General features: G+C 40.3%; 1 protein-coding gene across 2 annotated transcripts in view; it reads right to left on the bottom strand.

The window, feature by feature from the left end:
* The window catches only part of LOC121896669 (NT-3 growth factor receptor-like), a 229,921-nt gene that overhangs the window by 42,598 nt on the left and 168,851 nt on the right, over positions 1-18,472 (bottom strand). For both annotated transcript variants that reach the window (XM_042410583.1, XM_042410584.1), the window contains exon 14: positions 5,722-5,894. In XM_042410583.1, the coding sequence (XP_042266517.1) occupies positions 5,722-5,894 (173 nt within the window). The remainder of the gene's footprint in view (positions 1-5,721; positions 5,895-18,472) is intronic.

Here is an 18,472-nt window from a genome sequence, read left to right as displayed (position 1 = left end):
CACCACTTTATAACTTTGTAACAGGCAGCTCACTAAAAACATTTTTCATATACAGGCTGGCAGGAATCAGCGGGGATTTCACCTTTAGAGAAGCAAAGTGAGGGAATGGTACTTAACAAGTAGGTGGTCATGGTCTGCTGACAAGGTTCAAAATAAGGTATCAACCTGCAGACAGGGCCATCCATCACTCAGTGTCTACAAGCTAACACATTGCTCTTTGTGCCATTCACAGACCTGGCAGCTGTGGTCAACCTCTGCAGTCTTTCTTCATGTAATAATGAGGTCAGGTTGAAAGTGACTTTTTTGCAGTATTTCAATTGCTGGACAGGACCGATGAAGAGCTTTAATATCACAGTAAACTCAACAAAGTCAAAGGAAGTCAAGTCAAAAAGATGAGTAGGACACAACAGGGACTAACTTACACACACTAAGACTTTACACTCTTAAGTACAATTTTGAGGTACCTACTTTAGTATTTCCCTTTTTATTGTTACTTTATACTCCACTATGTAAGGGGAATGTTGCTTTTTTTTACACTATATTTATATGACAGTTATAACTACTGGTCACTTTGAAAATTAAGGTTTTACACACACAAGAACTGTACTGTACTGTATGCATTGTTACAGAATAACTTACCCAACAGTTTATAAAGTAGTAAAAATCAGCTTTACTTCTGCAACACCCACATGAAATGCTGCATGCACAGTAATGCATCAGTAATAATAATCCATCCATATAATATAACAACGGTATGTGTACATTTACTTAAATGAAACATCAGAATACTTCCTCCATCAATGGCTGTGATACTAACAGCCACTCTGCATAATAAATCATTTTACTACTTTTAATATTTAAAATCCCCCTTCACTCAAAAATATGTTTTTCTCTTGTTCCTTCAGCTGGATGTTTGAGCTTCACTATGCAGAATGATGTGTGTGCAGAGTTTGACACTAGAAGGCTGTTTTCACAATGATCTGGTGAAAGTGGAAAGTTTCTCTGTGCTCATTGAACTTTTAAGAGGTTTAAAGGGGCAGGCCTATGAGCAGGATTTGTGACATCACAACTAGTTTGGAGCCAATCATGGTCCAGTATGCAACTTACACAAGTGTGATGTGGAAACTTGAAGCCTGCAGTACACATTCATTGAGAATGGACTGTACAGTGAAGTATGAGACATCTTGTGTCCAGCAGTTCAACTCCTGAAATTAAATATATTTGCATATTCATAGATTCTGGAACTGTTAATGAGGGAGAAGGGGTAGATATAATTTTAAGGATTTCAACAACATAATTGAACTTTTTTTGTGTGGAAAAACCATATCAGACACACATTATTGTTCAAAGAGTATTTTACATACATCTTAAAACATACAGTACCAGTCAAAAGTCTGGACCTTTCCATTCCTTTGAATGAGAAAGTGTGTCCAAACTTTTGACTGGTACTGTACTTTTACTAAAGTGGTGAATGCAGGACATTTACTTAAACTCATGGATTATTTGTTTTACATTGTGGTGTTACTATGTTTATTTAAATTCCAGGTTATTACAATTTGGGTCTTTTTCTTAATATTAGCCATCATTGTATCAGTTATAAACAACCAACAGTTTATCCAGATTATGTAAACCACTTTATCTGGAGGTCAAACTATAAATGAACAGCTGATATGTAGGTATGTGTTCAACAGAACTCCCTGTATACTGAGCTACCCTGCAGAGCTACCCTGCTTCAGAAATATTTTTACATGTAGCACTCAGTGCACACATACTGCTACAAATGTGTAAGGGATAATTAACAACGAGTAGGTGTGTGTTAAACAGTTTTAAAGCACGACGTAGAGGCAAAGGACCACCCGACGCGAAGTGCCTTAAAACCATTTAATGCACACCTACAAATTGATTATTCCACTTATACCATTTGCCAACAATATAAAATAAAAGCATTTTTTCAAATTTTGAATGAAAATTTTGCACTCAAAATCAATAGGTTATGAAGCAAGAGCTTACTATTGTCGTGAGAACTTGCCACACTGTACTCGCCGCCAGCCTGAACTGGGGCATAAAATTCACATAAGGTGTCATTAAGCATAACCGCAGAGTATGTCCCCGAATCAGTGTAGTTTTGTTTTTGGTAGTATATTAATTGCCAAATTTGCCTTGCCTTTTTATATTAATCTCATCCTTCTCTTCTTCTATCATTTTAAGCTCTTCAAGTGTCAGTTCCTTGTGCCATTTTTCGCTTGGTTTCTTTCATTTCTTCTCCATTTCTTTTTCCTCCACGATGTCCCATTCTTCAAAACTTCATAATGAGTAAGCTTTGACAGCTCTTTAATGTTGCTATGGTTATAAGTTGGATGAATTTAAATGGTGATTAAACATGAGCCAAACTACGTGTGCATTAAACCCTTTTGATACACATCTGCCGGCCAATCAGAACAGAGTATTCACCCAGACCATGGTAGAAGCATGCTTATTAGCCTTGAAATGTTCACAAGCAGAAAGACAGGCAGCAATATACAAGCAGGTCTCCGGGGTTCATGAGTCACACTGCCAAGTACACAGCTATGGCAAAGTCCCAACTTCTAAATATTAGCTACAACAACTTCCAAGCCCTATTAAGTATTTTAACGCAGTAATGACTGACAGTTCCCGGACACTTCTCTACTGGGATTTGATTTTAAGGATATTCCAAATGAATTTCTGGCAAGCACATGCACGGTCTTTGTTAATAGACATTACCTCTGAGAAATAAAATAAAAAAGGCAATTTATGTCACTGAGAAAATGTAAGTACACATTGCAAGAGCAGAATAAGAGGATACTACCTTCACTGTGTTAACATGGCTGATAACACAGTGGTTTACATGTAATGTGTATTTACAGAGGCATTCCTTTTTTAGCTTTAGACTCCACAAACATTCAACAGCAAGTCTATGTTCATAGCTTAGATTCAACAGGGTAACGGCACAGCAGAATGGAAGTAATAATGGGAGCTAGAGTCGGGCTAAATGTGCCTCAGTGTCTGCTGAAATTAGAACATTTGAGACAGACTGTTTTTATCTGCACTGTGTGTGTGACATTGCTTGTCCAAGCTGTTATTAATGAAATACATTTCTATATTATATAAATCAATCATTTGTCAACATTATACAAATTATATAATCCTAAATGTCAAGCTGTCAAGAAGTAATTTGGGCCCAATGGTTTCTTACCAACACAGCTGCTGACACTGATGACACAGTTTATACTAACTCAACTGTTATACACAATATATACAAAGACATATATAACAAAGACCCAGTGCATGACTATCGCTATCGAGCTAGTATCTGCTATATTTGTGATGGATCCTTCCTCTCTACTGTTGGTTAAGTCATTGCAACACTTGATCATATGTATTTTCACTCTTTCATATCATTTACTAGCAAAATGTCTGGCCTTCAGCAACTATTCTCACACATTTTGTTGTTATGATAGCTCTGTCTATTTTTTTGCAATAAATCATGAAAAACAGATGACAGGCACTTCACACTTATCCTCCCTGTGAAGTCCCTTGTATAGAGAGGCGAAGTCCTGATATCATGTCCTCTCTAGCTTCTGTAATTCAAACCATGTCCACACTAAGCCATCTTAATTCATAAATGCATCTTCTTCTCTTTGTTTTGGCCCTCCATCCAGAGTAAAACGTTTTTCTCCCCCCTGTCCTGAGTTTGCTTTCCATATTCTAAGCCAAATTAGCTCCGCTACAGCAGCTACTATTAGAAGCTGAAACCTTTATGGATTTAACAAAGTTAAACAACAATTAGTTTGTGAGCAGAGAAAAAACTCCCATGAAAATTTACTAGTGCAGCAGCGTGGGTACTCACATTATCGTAACTTGGCTTCATTCATATCCAGAAAATTCACCAAAATGATGATTCAAATGTCATTTTTCAACTTTTCAGCTATAATCTCTGCTGTCATTTACACCGTTCAGTCCTTGCTGTCATGCTGTTATTACAGACATGTCTAAACTAACTGCGACCCCTCGACTTGCCCATCATGGTCTCTGTCCATCTGTCAAGCCATGATGTTTAACCTGTGATGACCTAAGGCTTATGGGAAATGGGGTTTGTTAAAGGCTGTTAAAAGCATAAATATTAAATAAAAAACTATTAGATTTTTTTTTTCAAATTACCATCCTTATCTTAAAAAATGCAGTGAACAACATGACATACCTTTGAGTAAGCCTGTGTTCCAAAGGTGGATTTTAAGTTATTGTCATTATTACATATGTCAATAGCATTTTGAATAAGGTTTTCTTGCTTCTGGTACAGAACTGTACACCTTCACTTCAACTCTCTATGGACAAGATAATGTTTTGTCTTTGAATACATTGCTGCAAAATGTTGCATATAAATAAGACAGAATGAATTATATACTGATCAGCCACAACATTAAAACCACTAACAGATGAAGTGAAAAACATTCATTATTTTGTTACTATGGCACCTGTCAAGGGGTGGGATATATTAGGCACCACGTGAACAGACAGTTCTTCAAGTTGATGTGTTGGAAGCAGGAAAAATGGGCAAGTGTAAGGATCTGAGTGACTTTGACAAAAGCCAAACTGTGATGGCTAGACGATTGGGTCGGAGTATCTCCAAAACGGCAGGTCTTGTGGGGTGTTCAGTACCTGCAGTGGTCAGTACCTACAAAAAGTGGTCCAAGGAAGGACAGCCGGTGAACTGGTGACAGGGTCATGGGCGCCCAGGGCTCAATGAGAGCGAAGGCTAGGCCATCTGGTCTGATCCCACAGGAGAGCTACTAATTTCTGAAAAAGTTAATGTTGGCTAGCCACAGACTGGTCAGAGTGCCCATGCTGACCCCTGTCCACCAACAAAAGTGCCTAATGGGCACATGAGCATCAGAACTGAACCATGGAGCAATGGAAGAAGGTGGCCTGGTCTGATGAATCATGTTTTCTTTTACATCATGTTTACAGCCAGGTGCGTATGCATCATTTACCTGGGGAAGAGAAGGCACCAGGATGCAGTATAGGAAAAGGCAAGCTAGCAGAGGCAGTGCTCTGGGCAATGTTCTGCTGGGAAACCTTGGGTCCTGGCATTCATGTGGACGTTACTTTAAAACATACCACCTACCTAAACATTGTTGCTGAGCAAGTACACCCCTTCATGGCAACGGTATTCCATGATGGCAGTGGCCTCTTTCAGCGGGATTATGCACCCTGCCACACTGCAAAAACTGTTCAGGAATGGTTTGAGGAACACTGGCCTCCAAATTCCCCACATCTTAATCCGATCGAGCATCTGTGGGATGTTCTGGAAAAACAAGTCCGATCCATGGAGGCCCCACCTCGCAACCTACAGGACTTAAAGGATCTGCTGCTAATGTCTTAGTGCCAGATACCAGAGGACACCTTCAGAGGTCTTGTTTAGTCCATGCCTTGAGGGATCAGAACTGTTTTGGTGGCATGAGGGAGACCTACACAATATTAGGCAGGCAGTGTTGTGGCTGATTGGTGTATATGACCTTGTATATTACATTATTGTTTATGAAACTGCAGTACTGTGAGGAAATACTAGATTACTTTGGATAGTTGCACTTTCATCCCTTCAGATCTACTCAACATGAAGTCCACAGCCTCTGGACAGGAAGGGCTGTCACAGTCATAACTCACAGCCTCCTCCACCACCTGTTGTATGTCTGCTGAGCTCACCTGAGAAACTTATTGAGATCGCCGTGTTTCATGTACTCAAAGACCATGATGAGAGGGTCTCCGTCCACACACACGCCATAAAACTTCACTATGTGCTCGTGCTGGAGGTTGGTCAGCAACTCAGCCTCACGCTGGAAATCCTTCCTGGCTGCAAGAGTGGGGTCCTTCAGAGTCTGGAGTGTGAGAAAGAGAGAGAGAGATTTCGTATGACCAAATCATGACCAAATCATGACCAAATCAAGTGTTATACTTTGGTCGCCATAGTGATAGTCCTCCCTCCTGTATCTATCCTGCAGTGGTACCCCTGCAGTAGCCATGGTAACATCCCTCCCTCCTGTATCTCTCCTATTGTTATATTCCATTCCTCTCACTTGGACCACCGCTGTAGTTTACTGTAGCAAACTTCTGCAGTAAAGACACAAGTATATTCTTGTAACAGTAAAAGGTGCAATTTAGTGTGGGACAAATGAAAAAAAAACAACAGAATGAAGAGGAGTGTGCAGACTGGAAAACAGGACTGTTGAATAACTGATACTTTAAAGACAAACCACTGAAAAAAAAATGAAAACAATGATCCTTTAGAAATGTCAGTAAATTACACTATAGGAACACACAGAATAGACACAAACTCTTACTCTCATGTTTCCTTCACAAGATCTTTTCTTCAAATAATTTTGGAGAGATCTATGAGTCAGTTTTCATCCAGCTGTTATACATAATACAGTACACCACTGATTTACAAACAAAAAGGTACGTAAGCAGTTTATAGCTTTGTTTTTCATTATTTTTGGACATTTTAATGCCTATAATTGATAGTTGTAATTAAAGACATGAAAGCAGATTTGGGCAGAAAAAGATGGGAAACGAAATGCAACTAAGGTCCCTGGCAAGATGTGAACCAGAGATGTTGTTGAATACACTGGTGTGCCAAATAGACAGGATTGCCACTGAATTGGTGGCAGTATAATGATTCAATTACCTACTGATTTTCAGCAAACACACTGGTCCTTCTATAATTTAAATCATGTCCATAGCGATGCCCTTTTATTTTAAAGTAGATCTTTGAGTTTTTTCTATGTGAGGAACTTTTTGTCCATCTATTTTTGTGTGTGTGTGTGAAAAAGGAGTGTAAGTCAAAATGTTTCTGCTAATCAGACAGATGGAAACGTTCTAACACCAACATATAGGCCTATGTGGGAACCAATATGATGAAAAAATAAAAGCATCAGGAGAGCAAGACCCCATAAACGCTCATCAGCTAGGCTATTGTAATGTCAGCTACAGGTAGGTACTGCTGTTGTCTTTCAGACATGTTTTTACACCGTATTTGTTTACATTTTGGCAAACAGGTGCCATTAAGAGTACACTGAATTAGCTATTAGCAGTTCCTGTTTGCAGTGTACCCATGGATATACAGAAAACTATCACTGGATTACTTTGATACAAAAGAAAAACTTTAAAAAGTTCTGCAGCCTCTTCTCTCTCTCTTCTCTGGTTTCTAAGTGGATTTATGGAAGTTTATTGGTAATGGACATCAGATATAATCATATCCTTGGGAAGTGTAAGTCACATTGAATTATATCAATATGTGTTTCATGTCTGTGTGTTCAGATTTGTTATGACTCCGAGAAGGAGGACAGTTTATGACTCTTCTTCACCTCTCGCAGTATCTTTGCCTCACTTTCAACTCTCCGGCTGAATCTCCCATCTGAATGCTGCTTTAAAGTCATGAGGAATCACTGCTTACCACAAACTATTCAACACCTTAAGATCTCTGCTGGTACACCCCAAAGACATGACACCCCTGACAGAAAATGTTGTATGACATCATTATGACATCACATGCGACAACTGTAGGGAACACTACAACAATGAAACCCTGGACCAACTCCTCCAGAAAAGCTAGTGAGTGGACCTTTGAGTTGAGATTTCTTTGCCACACATACTTTTCCAAAGGTCAAAAGCGAACTTGTATGCTCAGTTGAGGTGGTTTATTGCTGTCCTATGTCCTATGTCTTCTATACAGTTTATATGCAAACATGCACTTTAAAATGCCACAATGCAGTGTAAAATAGCTCAGTCTTAAGTATTCAATCGGTTAGTGGATATAGACTGGCCCCAGTAGAGGAACAACCTGTAAATACAGACAGTACAAGCAAATATATGTTTACTGCTGCCTTCTAATCCTTCTCCTTCATTTTCTCTCATCCCTTCCACTTGCATTCCCACTCAACATTTGTTTTTGTCTTTCATCATCCTCCTTATTTCTTGCCCTTAACACTACAGCATGTTCTGCTTTCTTTAAATAGACAAAAAGGTTCTGTGAGATCAGAGCAGAGTGAGACAAATCTAACTCAGAAAAACAACATCCAGTCATGAGACAGAGAGGATGAACAATCTTCCGTGAATGACAATAATTGGTTGAAATGCTCCGATTACTGTTAATAGCTTTAATAGCAGTACTGCTGCCATGGTTACCCTCTTGTTTATCTCCAAAAGATATCTTCTCTTTCTCTCTCAGAGCTCTTTTTTCCCTTCCATCTCACCCCTTGTTAATGCTGAGAGGTCTTCTGCTGATATAATATTCATATTGTAAGCTGCTCCAACTGCCTTGTATAATGTACTTTCACAATGAGACAAATCAACAGTCAAGTAACAAGTAAACTCAGATGTGCAAAAAAATAAAATAAAATAGTAAAGGCTACTAGTTGTACAGAGTGCTTAACAGTGCTATGCATTAAATCTCAAACAAGGGCCATGAGAAATTAGCTGGGTGAGTTACTCATCCTCCCCCATGCCTCATCTAGGTAAGCAAGAAATGGGTCCCAGAAAGCTGAGAATTTTTTAATTGAATTGGTTCTCAAGAACCTGAGTCTTTCCGTCTGTATGACTGAAATTATGTCCACCAACCATCCAAGCCAAGGAAGGGGGAGAGGATAATTTCCATTCCCTCAAAATGAGTCTTTTGGCGACACTCATCCCCAGCATCAAGTACTGTTGCATGCACAGAGTGAATTGTGAGCAGCTGAAGATGGCAAGTCCAGTTCTTTTATAGGCCTTTGAGTACCAATTGAATATTTTGGGCCAGAATCCAGTGAGTGAAGGGCAGAGCCAGAAAATGTGAGACAGTGCACCCTCTATCACTTCTTCCACACACATCTTTCACACAGTGATGAGACAGAAGGGTAAATCTTGTGCAACCTGGATTTAGAATAGTGAAGATGGTCAAAAACTTTGAACTGGATTAGCTGGTGTCAACTGTTAATGGAGCCAGACTGTATTAGAGACAGACTCTTATCCCATACAACTTCAGATAACTCAATGCACAGTTCCCCTTTCAAAGCCTCCCTGATTTTCACAGTAGAGGCTATAGTACAACCATCAAACAAACATTCAAACTTAGAGACAAGATGCATGGAGTCAGGAGGGTTCTTTAAGATAAAAGATAGTAAAAAAATGTATGCGTCCCTGGAAGGGATTCAAAGTTACAAAGTTATCTTGGATTGGACGTAATTTGAGGGAGGCAGCTCAAATTTCTCTCTCAGCAGACTGAATGATATAAATTGTCTATCTACATAGAGGTCTTCAATAGAAATTAGAACCTTCTCCCTACAGGTAGGTTTTGTCCTACCACAAGAAAAAAGTAAGGTAAAAAGGGGTGGTTGAAAAAAGTGTTTGTACAGATGTCTCTTGCAGACTCAGAACACTACTAAACTGGTTTAGAATTGAAATTGAATAGAAATGAGTCGGAAAGCTGACAGCAAAGTCTGACTTTACTTTTCATGTTATCAAACAAAGAGAAATGTCCTCCCTCCTCCTAGTAACTTCTTTGTCCTCCCTCATGGCAGGGTTGTACAGGTCTGATCAGTCTGATCGTCAGCTGTGATTGGCCACTGCAGTGTGACGTTGGGTTGTGTTTCTCCAAAAGTTGACTCTGGATCAACTTTCTCGCCGAAGGCCAGTATGGCACCACTACAGCCAAAACCCCTGCAGCCTAAACACACTACTTCAATGGGAGGAAATGGGAGGAAAATGCCACCACACCTGACTTGGTCTGAATACGGTATCTCCTTTGCAATCATTGTGACAGTGGCTGGAAAAAAGCTGTTGTGGAAGTGTGCCTTGTAAATGGTGATGCTCTCTGGCCTGTGGGATCTAAGGCTGTATCCTGAGTCCTTCCACCTTAACAGAGAGTGATCTGGGTGGTGTCGATCACTGAGAATGCTCTGTGCTTTTCTCCTGCAGCACTGTGTGTAGAGCGTGTCCATGGAGGGGAGGTCAGAACCTATGATTCTCTCTGCAGTTCTGAGACTCATTGAAGACATGTCTTCTCAGACTGGGTGGTGTTTCCATCCCACACAGTGATGCTGTTGATGAGAATGCTTTCAGTGAGTCCTCTGTAGGCCTGGGTGAGGGGCTGACATCTGAGTCCGGCCTTCTTCAGCAGTCTGATGAAGTAAAGCTGCTGCTGTGCTTTCTTCCAATAGTAGTGTCTGAATACAGATAAACCCAATCTTCCTTCAGACTTGAGCTTTTGCAAATGGATTTCGAAAACCTGTGGTTCTTAAAATTCCAGAGGTAAAACAAGATTATGGAGGCCAATTCTTTAAAGAGGGCTGATGTGAGAAAAATGGGGAGATTTTGACAGCCCTGCTGGACTGAGCAGTGTAAAGGAAATATGGTTGACTCGTCGCCATTAGTAAAAATAGAACATATCATATATCAGTTTTATCCAGGATATAAATGATTCATCAAACACAAATCTATACAGTAACTCAAACATGCATGGCCACTAAACTTGGTGGAAAGCCTTCTGTGGGTCAAGGAATAAGATTGCTGCTCCACTGACTCTCCAGTGATCAGCATATATAGTATTAAGGAGGCAGTGGGAGAGAGGGTTAAAAATAGGGAGATTCCTGTGTAAATTGGGAATGTTGGCAGGTATGGTAGTAGTGCAAGGACCACTGATAGTTCGCACGACATGGGAGAGGGGAAAACTTCCTAAGAGAACTTTGATATTTCCCGCACCATGGGGGGCAGGGAAATATGTTTCCTGTGAGGACACTGATAGTTCATACAACATAGGGGAGCAAAAGAAGGACACTGATAGGGCACAGACAGATAAGACAGAGCAGCACAGTGCAGCGATTCTTCTGGCAGCAGCACTGTGTGTGTGTGAACAGGAGAGTGAATGAAGAGGGGAAGCCCTGGTAGTGAGAAAGCCAGTGAATCAGATCAATAAAAGTTATTTTCTAATTGTTTCACAGCGGTTATGTTCTAGAGCACAAATAAACATGCCCACACCCCCACACACCTCCATTTCATCCAGTGGCGGTGAGCAGCATTGCCTGATTTGGTCTGAATACGGCCTTACTCTATGCAGTAATGCGCAGTAGGTACCTGTGCATGAATTAGTGCAGTATGTACCTGTGTGCATATGTTAAAGATGCAGTAAAACATATATTTTGTTAACATATATATGAAATAAAGAAAAACAAACACACACATACACATAATCCAAGGCTCTAGACAAGGTCTACACCACTCACTGAGTACAAATACAAATACTCACAGTATTTGTATACAAATACACATACTCACAGTATGTGTATTTGTATCCATATTTGTTGAGGCAGCAAAATTATTTGTATTTGTATTTCTATTTGAATAAAAGTGGAAATAGGCGTAAAAATCATGATTTTAATTGTAGGATGTTAACAGTTAAAATAATAAGTGTAATAAAAGTAATAAGTGTTTATGAATAAACTATCTTACAAAGGAGGTCCCCACACTGGGTCTCGATCTCAAATCTACCAGATCATAGACGATTGTGCTAACTACTGAGCTAAAGCTTAGTTCCTAGCAAATGCACAGACGGACCTGCAAGTATTTATACACCCATAACACGGAGACAACACAGCGTGTAACGTGTAGGGAAGAACTTCAAAGGCAATTATTGCTTTGCACTTTTCATTTTTGCCTATTTTTTACAGCCTAACTTTGTGGAAAGGAAAAGGGGAACAACAGGTTATGGAGAGTCCCTTGAGAGCACTTTGTGTGTGTCAGTAGCTCAGCTTTATCTCTAGGGAACAACCCCAACTCTGGGAATGATGTCCAAATTAGGAAATGTGCGTCATGTAGCAGGTGGATGTGACTCCCCTAGTTGAGACCTAATGATAGACGTAACAGCGGAGCAGAGGAGAGAGACTGAAATAGCGATGTAACTGACCTGCATGCTGGTATTTGACCTTTTTTTTCTTCCCGAAAACAAATAATTTAAAAAAAGTTTTGTACAAAATAAATGTTTGTAAAAAACCCACTATTTATGCTTTGCCAAATAACATATTTGGATTCTGCACCACCTCTAATACAGATATTTGTAGTGTGTTGAAAACATGCGAGCATAGAGGCAGAAAACTCAAATCGTATCCATTGAAACAGTCCCAAAATATGCGTTGTACCAAACTGATTTGTAGCCCAACCTATCCTGGAAATAACAATATATGGCATGCCAAGCTAAGCCATGTCGTGACCATGCCATAAGACTGTAAATAAAGGGAGTAAAAACCCAGATTGTCTGACTGCTGAGTGTTTCTTGCCCCGTCTTCTTGTGATTCTGAGTATAATGCTATTATTACAGATCAATTATTCCTCAGAACTACCAATATATAGTGAAAGATCAGAATTAGCCCTTATTAATGTCTGTTATTTAGATTTTAAAAATTATTTCACCATTTTGAGTGCCATTCAAAGCTTTACACTGCCAGACCATAAATCCCTTCACTCACAAAGGATTGGAGAGCTTAACATATGTGCTTGAGTGGGCAGTGAGCCTGGATGAAAATGACTTAGCAGGTGACTGAATCAGTCCTTAACCAACCCTCTGATGAGCTGTCACTGAAACACCATCATGAGGCCTTCCTGCAGCTGACTGCATGAACGCACACTTTCAGACTGTCTTTAGGGTTGCATCAGGTTTTCAAACTGGTAAAACATGAAGGCTACAGAAATATTACCTCCATCTCAATTGAGTAATAGCTACCAGCCAAGGTACCATTGGAGGAAACATGCAGTCTGGACCCAGTCAGAAGGAGTTAATTATGATCATTGCTAAGGTACAATACATTCAATCTGAGCATTACTGAAGTCTACGCACCATGGTAACTGCTGAGGAAGTAGAAGGACTCTGGTTTCCCCTATGCTCTACAACATGGACCTATCGCTGGTGACAGTAATTACTGATTGAATTAGAGATGGGATCAAACCACACTTCAGTGATCCTAAAAAGGAAATTACATGTCACACAAGTATTAGAAATACTAATTCATCTGTCATGCATCATCACACTAAGGCAATAATTTATCCAGATATCAATGTGTACAAACCTTCATCACATTCATCAAGAAACTGGCTCTTTTTTTCCCCCGAAACAAATCATTGTTAAAATATTTGTATGAAACAAATATTTATAAAAAACACACTATTTGTATTTTGCTGAATAACATATTTATATTCGGGCACACCCCTAGTGCAGGTGATCCTGTAAAACCTCCTACATGTTAGCATATAGTTCACAAAATGCTGTTGAAACAAAGGATATATGTAATCTAGACCTTAATACTTCTACCTCTATCTTTTCAATGAAATTTTGCCCAGTTTGAATAGATATCGGCAAGCCTAGACGTCTTTCCATCATTGTCATCTGTCACAAGGGGGGAACTGCCTACCATAATCAGTTCAAGCCAAGAGAACCCAAAACATAAAGTCCATTGAAGAGAAGATTGCTGCAGAGTTTAGGGTCTTTGAAATGGTCATGTCATCTGAACAATTGAAGGTTATGATACTGTAACCCTAGTTAAGCACACCAATTACATGTGTCTCACACAGTATATAAGGCAGCGCTTCACTGCCGCTCTCATGCTGAAACCGCTTCAGGAGATGGTGCAGTAGCAGCAGGGTCCATAGGTAGAGGATTCTGCCTGTGCTTATAGAACTAGGGTTACAATATCATAATCTTTGTTCTATCTCACACAGTCTCTTCCCTCTACTGGACTCTATGGGTACAGTAGGTGGAGCCCAGTGAATGTTCACCCTGCTGTGACATCATCATCATCATCATCAGACTGCCTCATTGAGCCCGACCGGCTATAGGTTAGTCACCGCTGCCCACCTATTACTTCCTCTAACCTAAACAGCTTCAGCAGAGCGGTAGGGTCCAGCGCTTCAATGCACCAAATGGGGGCCATGCGTTCAACATAACATGCCAATGCACATACTGGGCACAATAAATGCAATTTGCCTCCCCGACTTGCCCATTGGGTAGAGGGCAAAATGCCTCTAGCTGAATAGTTCTCGACCTAAATGAACTCCTTATGTTCTTGGGAACAAAGGATGGGTTCAGTCAGAGAGTAACGCTGCTGCAGTCACTATGAAGCAGCAAACAGCTGAGGTGAACTAACAGGGCACACAGTTCATTCACTCTCTTAGCTGAAGTCAGCACAAGCAGTAAAGCTGCTTGAATGACAACACCTTCAGAGAGTAGCACTCCAGAAGCTCATAGGAATAACTCACTGTGACCTCAACTAAAAGCCTATCGAGCCCGCCTCCTGGGACAGGGCCCCCCAGACTTGGGGGATGGACCAGGGCTGGGCTGCCAACATCTGGGTCATCTCTGTATGCCACTGCACCAAAGGGCGATCTGGGGCTATCACGATGACCGACTGCCGCTCTTGTCTCACTCTCTCCAGTAGAGGGGGAATGAGACAAAGAAGAGGAAAGGCACATTTGCAAATGTGTCCACCACCAGGGGTGGATCATCTTGTGGCCTCAGGGAGAACCAGAGCAGACAGTGGGTGTTGTTCCAACTGGCGAACAGGTCCACCTCCGCTTTCTTGTCCAAGTCTGCTGCACCACCTTGGGGTGCAACCCCCACTCATCTGCCAGAGAGCTGCCTCTTGACATGAGGTTGGTACCCCTGTTTTCTGGACCCAGAATGTGGAAGGCTCTCAGGGACAGGTGTTCTGAAGCCCACAACAACAGAGTCTCCGCCATCTTCAACAGGGCTGCGGATCAGACTCCGCCCTGCTTGCTGATGTAGGCAACCGTGGTGTGGTTATCTGTTCTCACCAACATGACTCCCCTGCACTCAAATCAGAAAGTGCTGGAGAACCAAGAGCACTGCCTGAAGTTTGAGGAGATTGTTCACAGAGGAGCGGGTAGAGATTGTGAGAAGAGGACCAGTCAAAGTTCTGGCAGAATTTTCTTTTCCAAGGAGCCCAGATGGAAGGGCATTTCACATAAACTTCCAATTCAAATCCCTTCCTAATGGAGAGAAAATCCGAAGAAGCTGATTCATCTACTCTCCAAAGAGCAATGCTGTGTTCTGTTTTGCATGCAAGCTGTTTGGGTCAAAGAGTATAAAGCTGACAGAAACAGGCTACAGCGACTGGTCCAACATTAACATCTGCTTGAGGAGCCATGAAGGTAGCCCAGACCATACCCAGTGCATGTTGAAATGAAGGGAACTAGATATGCACCTGAGGAACACTCTAGCCATAGACTAGCAGGAGCTTGCCTTCATGGAGGCAGAGAAGAAAAGATGGCGAGATGTCCTGAACCGCTTTTTCTCAATAACCCTGTCTCTAGCCACCAGAAATTTGCCTTTTAGGGGCTCTTTGCAATGTCTATATGAACCAGACAATGGCAAATTTTTGAAAGAGGTGGAGCTGCTAGCTCAATTTGATTCAGTTACAGAGAACCATGTGGCCAAAATTAAAGATGAGGCTTCCAGAACGCACTATCTTGGACAACAGACTCAAAATGAAATAATAGAGGTTGTCTTCTCCCAAACAGTCCAAACCATTGTGGCAAAAATCCAAGAAGTTAAATATTATGCCATTATCCTAGACTGCACCCCTGACATCAGCCACAAGGAGTAAATGTCTCTTGTTGTGCACATTGTTGAATTGTTGCCTAAGCCAGACATAAAAGAGTACTTCCTTGGATACATAAACATGATGGAAATGACAGGCCTCAACCTGTCGAATGTTGTTCTGGAAAAGTTGAGGGAACTCGGCATTTCCTTTGACGATTGCATTGATTTCCAGAAGGTACATGGGATGTGCAAGGAGGACCTGCGCAAACACTGTATCGATGTGGAGAAGACTCTCACAGATAAAGGCGAAGCTGATGTTGATGGACTGGAGATGATGCAGGGAGTCAGTACACACTATTAAATCTCTTGTAAAACATACTTTTAAAGATGTGTTTTTATGTGATGTTGTCTTTCACCATCTTTTATCATTTAGCAATCTTGGTTTTAATGATTTCCTTTTCTTTTCCTTTATCTTCTTTCTTTTCCTTTTCCATTGTATTTTTTAATGTTTTAATTTAAAAATGCATTGATTATTCATATGTGCTTTTGCTGTGTGTTTTGGTCATAAAGGCAATTTGTAAATAATGTTTATGACCATTTTGTCAAACACAGTGTTCTCAAGGTTAAGAATAAGTTTCCATGCTCAAGGTTTCTCAATTAGATTTTTAGAAAAGGCCCTAAACATATCGCTCTTGTAATATAAAATTACACATACTGTTACAGATTTTATCTGTTTATGTACCTTTGATTTGAGAACCTTGAATTAATTTCACAAAATTATAGATGTTGAGTGGCCTGTCTTATGAATCACACTGGGGGTTTTTTTTGTATATTTTTACCATAAAACCAATATCAGCAATCTGCCAAATGTCAATGGTTGACTTGTAGATGCAAGACTTTTACCAAAATGTGCTACATCCATGTGCAACATCCAAAAACCAGATTTTAAACAAGCTAAAGAGAGTTCTCTCTGTTAATGTTACTTATGTGTTGCATATTGGAAATATACTGACATCACTATTGATAATGCAGTACAAACACCCACACACACTGCCTTGTGTCCTGTACTGCATTGTGTGACTCAGCAGAAGTTAACTGTCTATGTGAGGACACTTGCGTGATGAAAACAGATCCTAACAAATACAATAAGCATGTGTGAGAGAGAATTAGACAGTGTGTGTGTGTCGTGTCTGGTTGTGAGGATGGTGAAGAAATAGCATAATACAGCAAAGGGCAATAAATCCTGCAGGATTAAAAAGGCTGCAGCTGTAATCCCTCGATATCCTCACTAAGACTAACACCTGTCTGCTGCAGGTCAACGTGTCGGTCATGTTTCCATTAATAACTCCTGCTGTACTGACAAGAGATCTTCTATCTTCAACATATGTCATGGTAATAAGCCATATTAGCCAAATATTAGCTTTACTGAGAGTGTTAGTGTCATGTACTGGGTTGATGGTTTTTCAGATCCCGATATTTTCTTTCTGGTACATTTCCTCTGCAAATGTCAATTAATACATCAGTTATACATCAAACCAAATCACCCGCTTCGAATGTTATCACTTGATTGAATTGGCATTATCAGTGGTTATCAGCCTCATAGATATGGGTTAGAAGGGGCCTGCTACACTTACTAGTAGGTTCAGAAGGGCGTTATCATCCATTTGTAAGGTGGAGTTTTTGATTTATGATTAAACTTTTATTTAACCAGGTGAATCCCGTTGAGATTACAAGATCTCTTTTTCAAGGGAGGCATGGCCAAGACAGCAAGCAAACAGGCAAGCAAAGTTTATTTATATAGCACCTTTCACAGACACCAGTCATAAAGTGCTTTGCAGTCAAAGAAATAAAATCAAATACAATCAAAATAAATAAAAAACAGACACCAGAAAAAATGTAAAAGAAGAACAGACATAAGAGACAAATTAAAACATAAAATACCACATGCTACACAAATGCCTGTTTGAACAGATGGGTTTTTAGCTACTTTTTAGAAGAGTCCACAGTATCCAAGGACCTTAAGCTTATTGGGAGACTATTCCAAAGCTTAGGGGCTGCCGAATGGTAAGCATCTCCCTGAGTCTTAAAATGTGTCCACGGTACACTTAGAAAGCCCTGGGTGGAAGACCTAAGAGCTACGCCTGTGGTGTACGGGTGCAGAAGGTCCGTAATATACTGTGGGGCCTGGCCATCTAGGGCACTATAAGTGAGCACTAAAATTGTAAAATGAATTCTAAAATTAACTGGAAGCCAGGGCAGTGAGGTTAACATAGGAGTTATATGAGACCATCTGTTGGATCATGTTAAGTAGCAACCTTGCTGTAGCATTTTGGACAGTTTGTAATTGGTGCAAGGAAGATTTATTAAGGCAGATAAAAAGAGAATTACAGTAGTTCAAATATGATGAAATAAAAGCATATATTAGCATCTCCATTTAATTTCTTGTCACAACAGACCAGAGTTTGGCTATGTTTCTCAGGTGAAAGAAACATGATCGAGTCAGTGTCTTAATGTGAGGTTCAAAACTCATGGATTGGTCAAAAATTACACCAAGATTACACAGAGAAGACCGAGAAGATGAGGATAAGGTATCAAGGTTCTGCCTGATTGATGAGTGAAGGACCAATAATCAGGACTTCAGTTTTATCTGCATTTAACTGCAGAAAAAAATTTGCCATCCAATTTCTAATTGTGTTTAAACAGTTGTTCAGTACAGAGAGTTTGTGAAGCTCATTAGGTTTAAATGAAAAATACAACTGGATGTCATCAGTGTACAAATGGTAGGAGATGTTGCTGAAACTGCTGATAATCTGTCTTAGTGGCAGCATGTATATGAAGAATAAAATGGGCCCCAAGACTGATCCCTGGGGGACACCA

The sequence above is a fragment of the Thunnus maccoyii genome, chromosome 5 (genome assembly GCF_910596095.1).
Source record: "Thunnus maccoyii chromosome 5, fThuMac1.1, whole genome shotgun sequence".
Classification (NCBI taxonomy): Eukaryota; Metazoa; Chordata; class Actinopteri; order Scombriformes; family Scombridae; genus Thunnus; species Thunnus maccoyii.
Note: the sequence above shows the minus strand (reverse complement) of the source record. Positions and strands in the feature narration are given on the sequence as shown.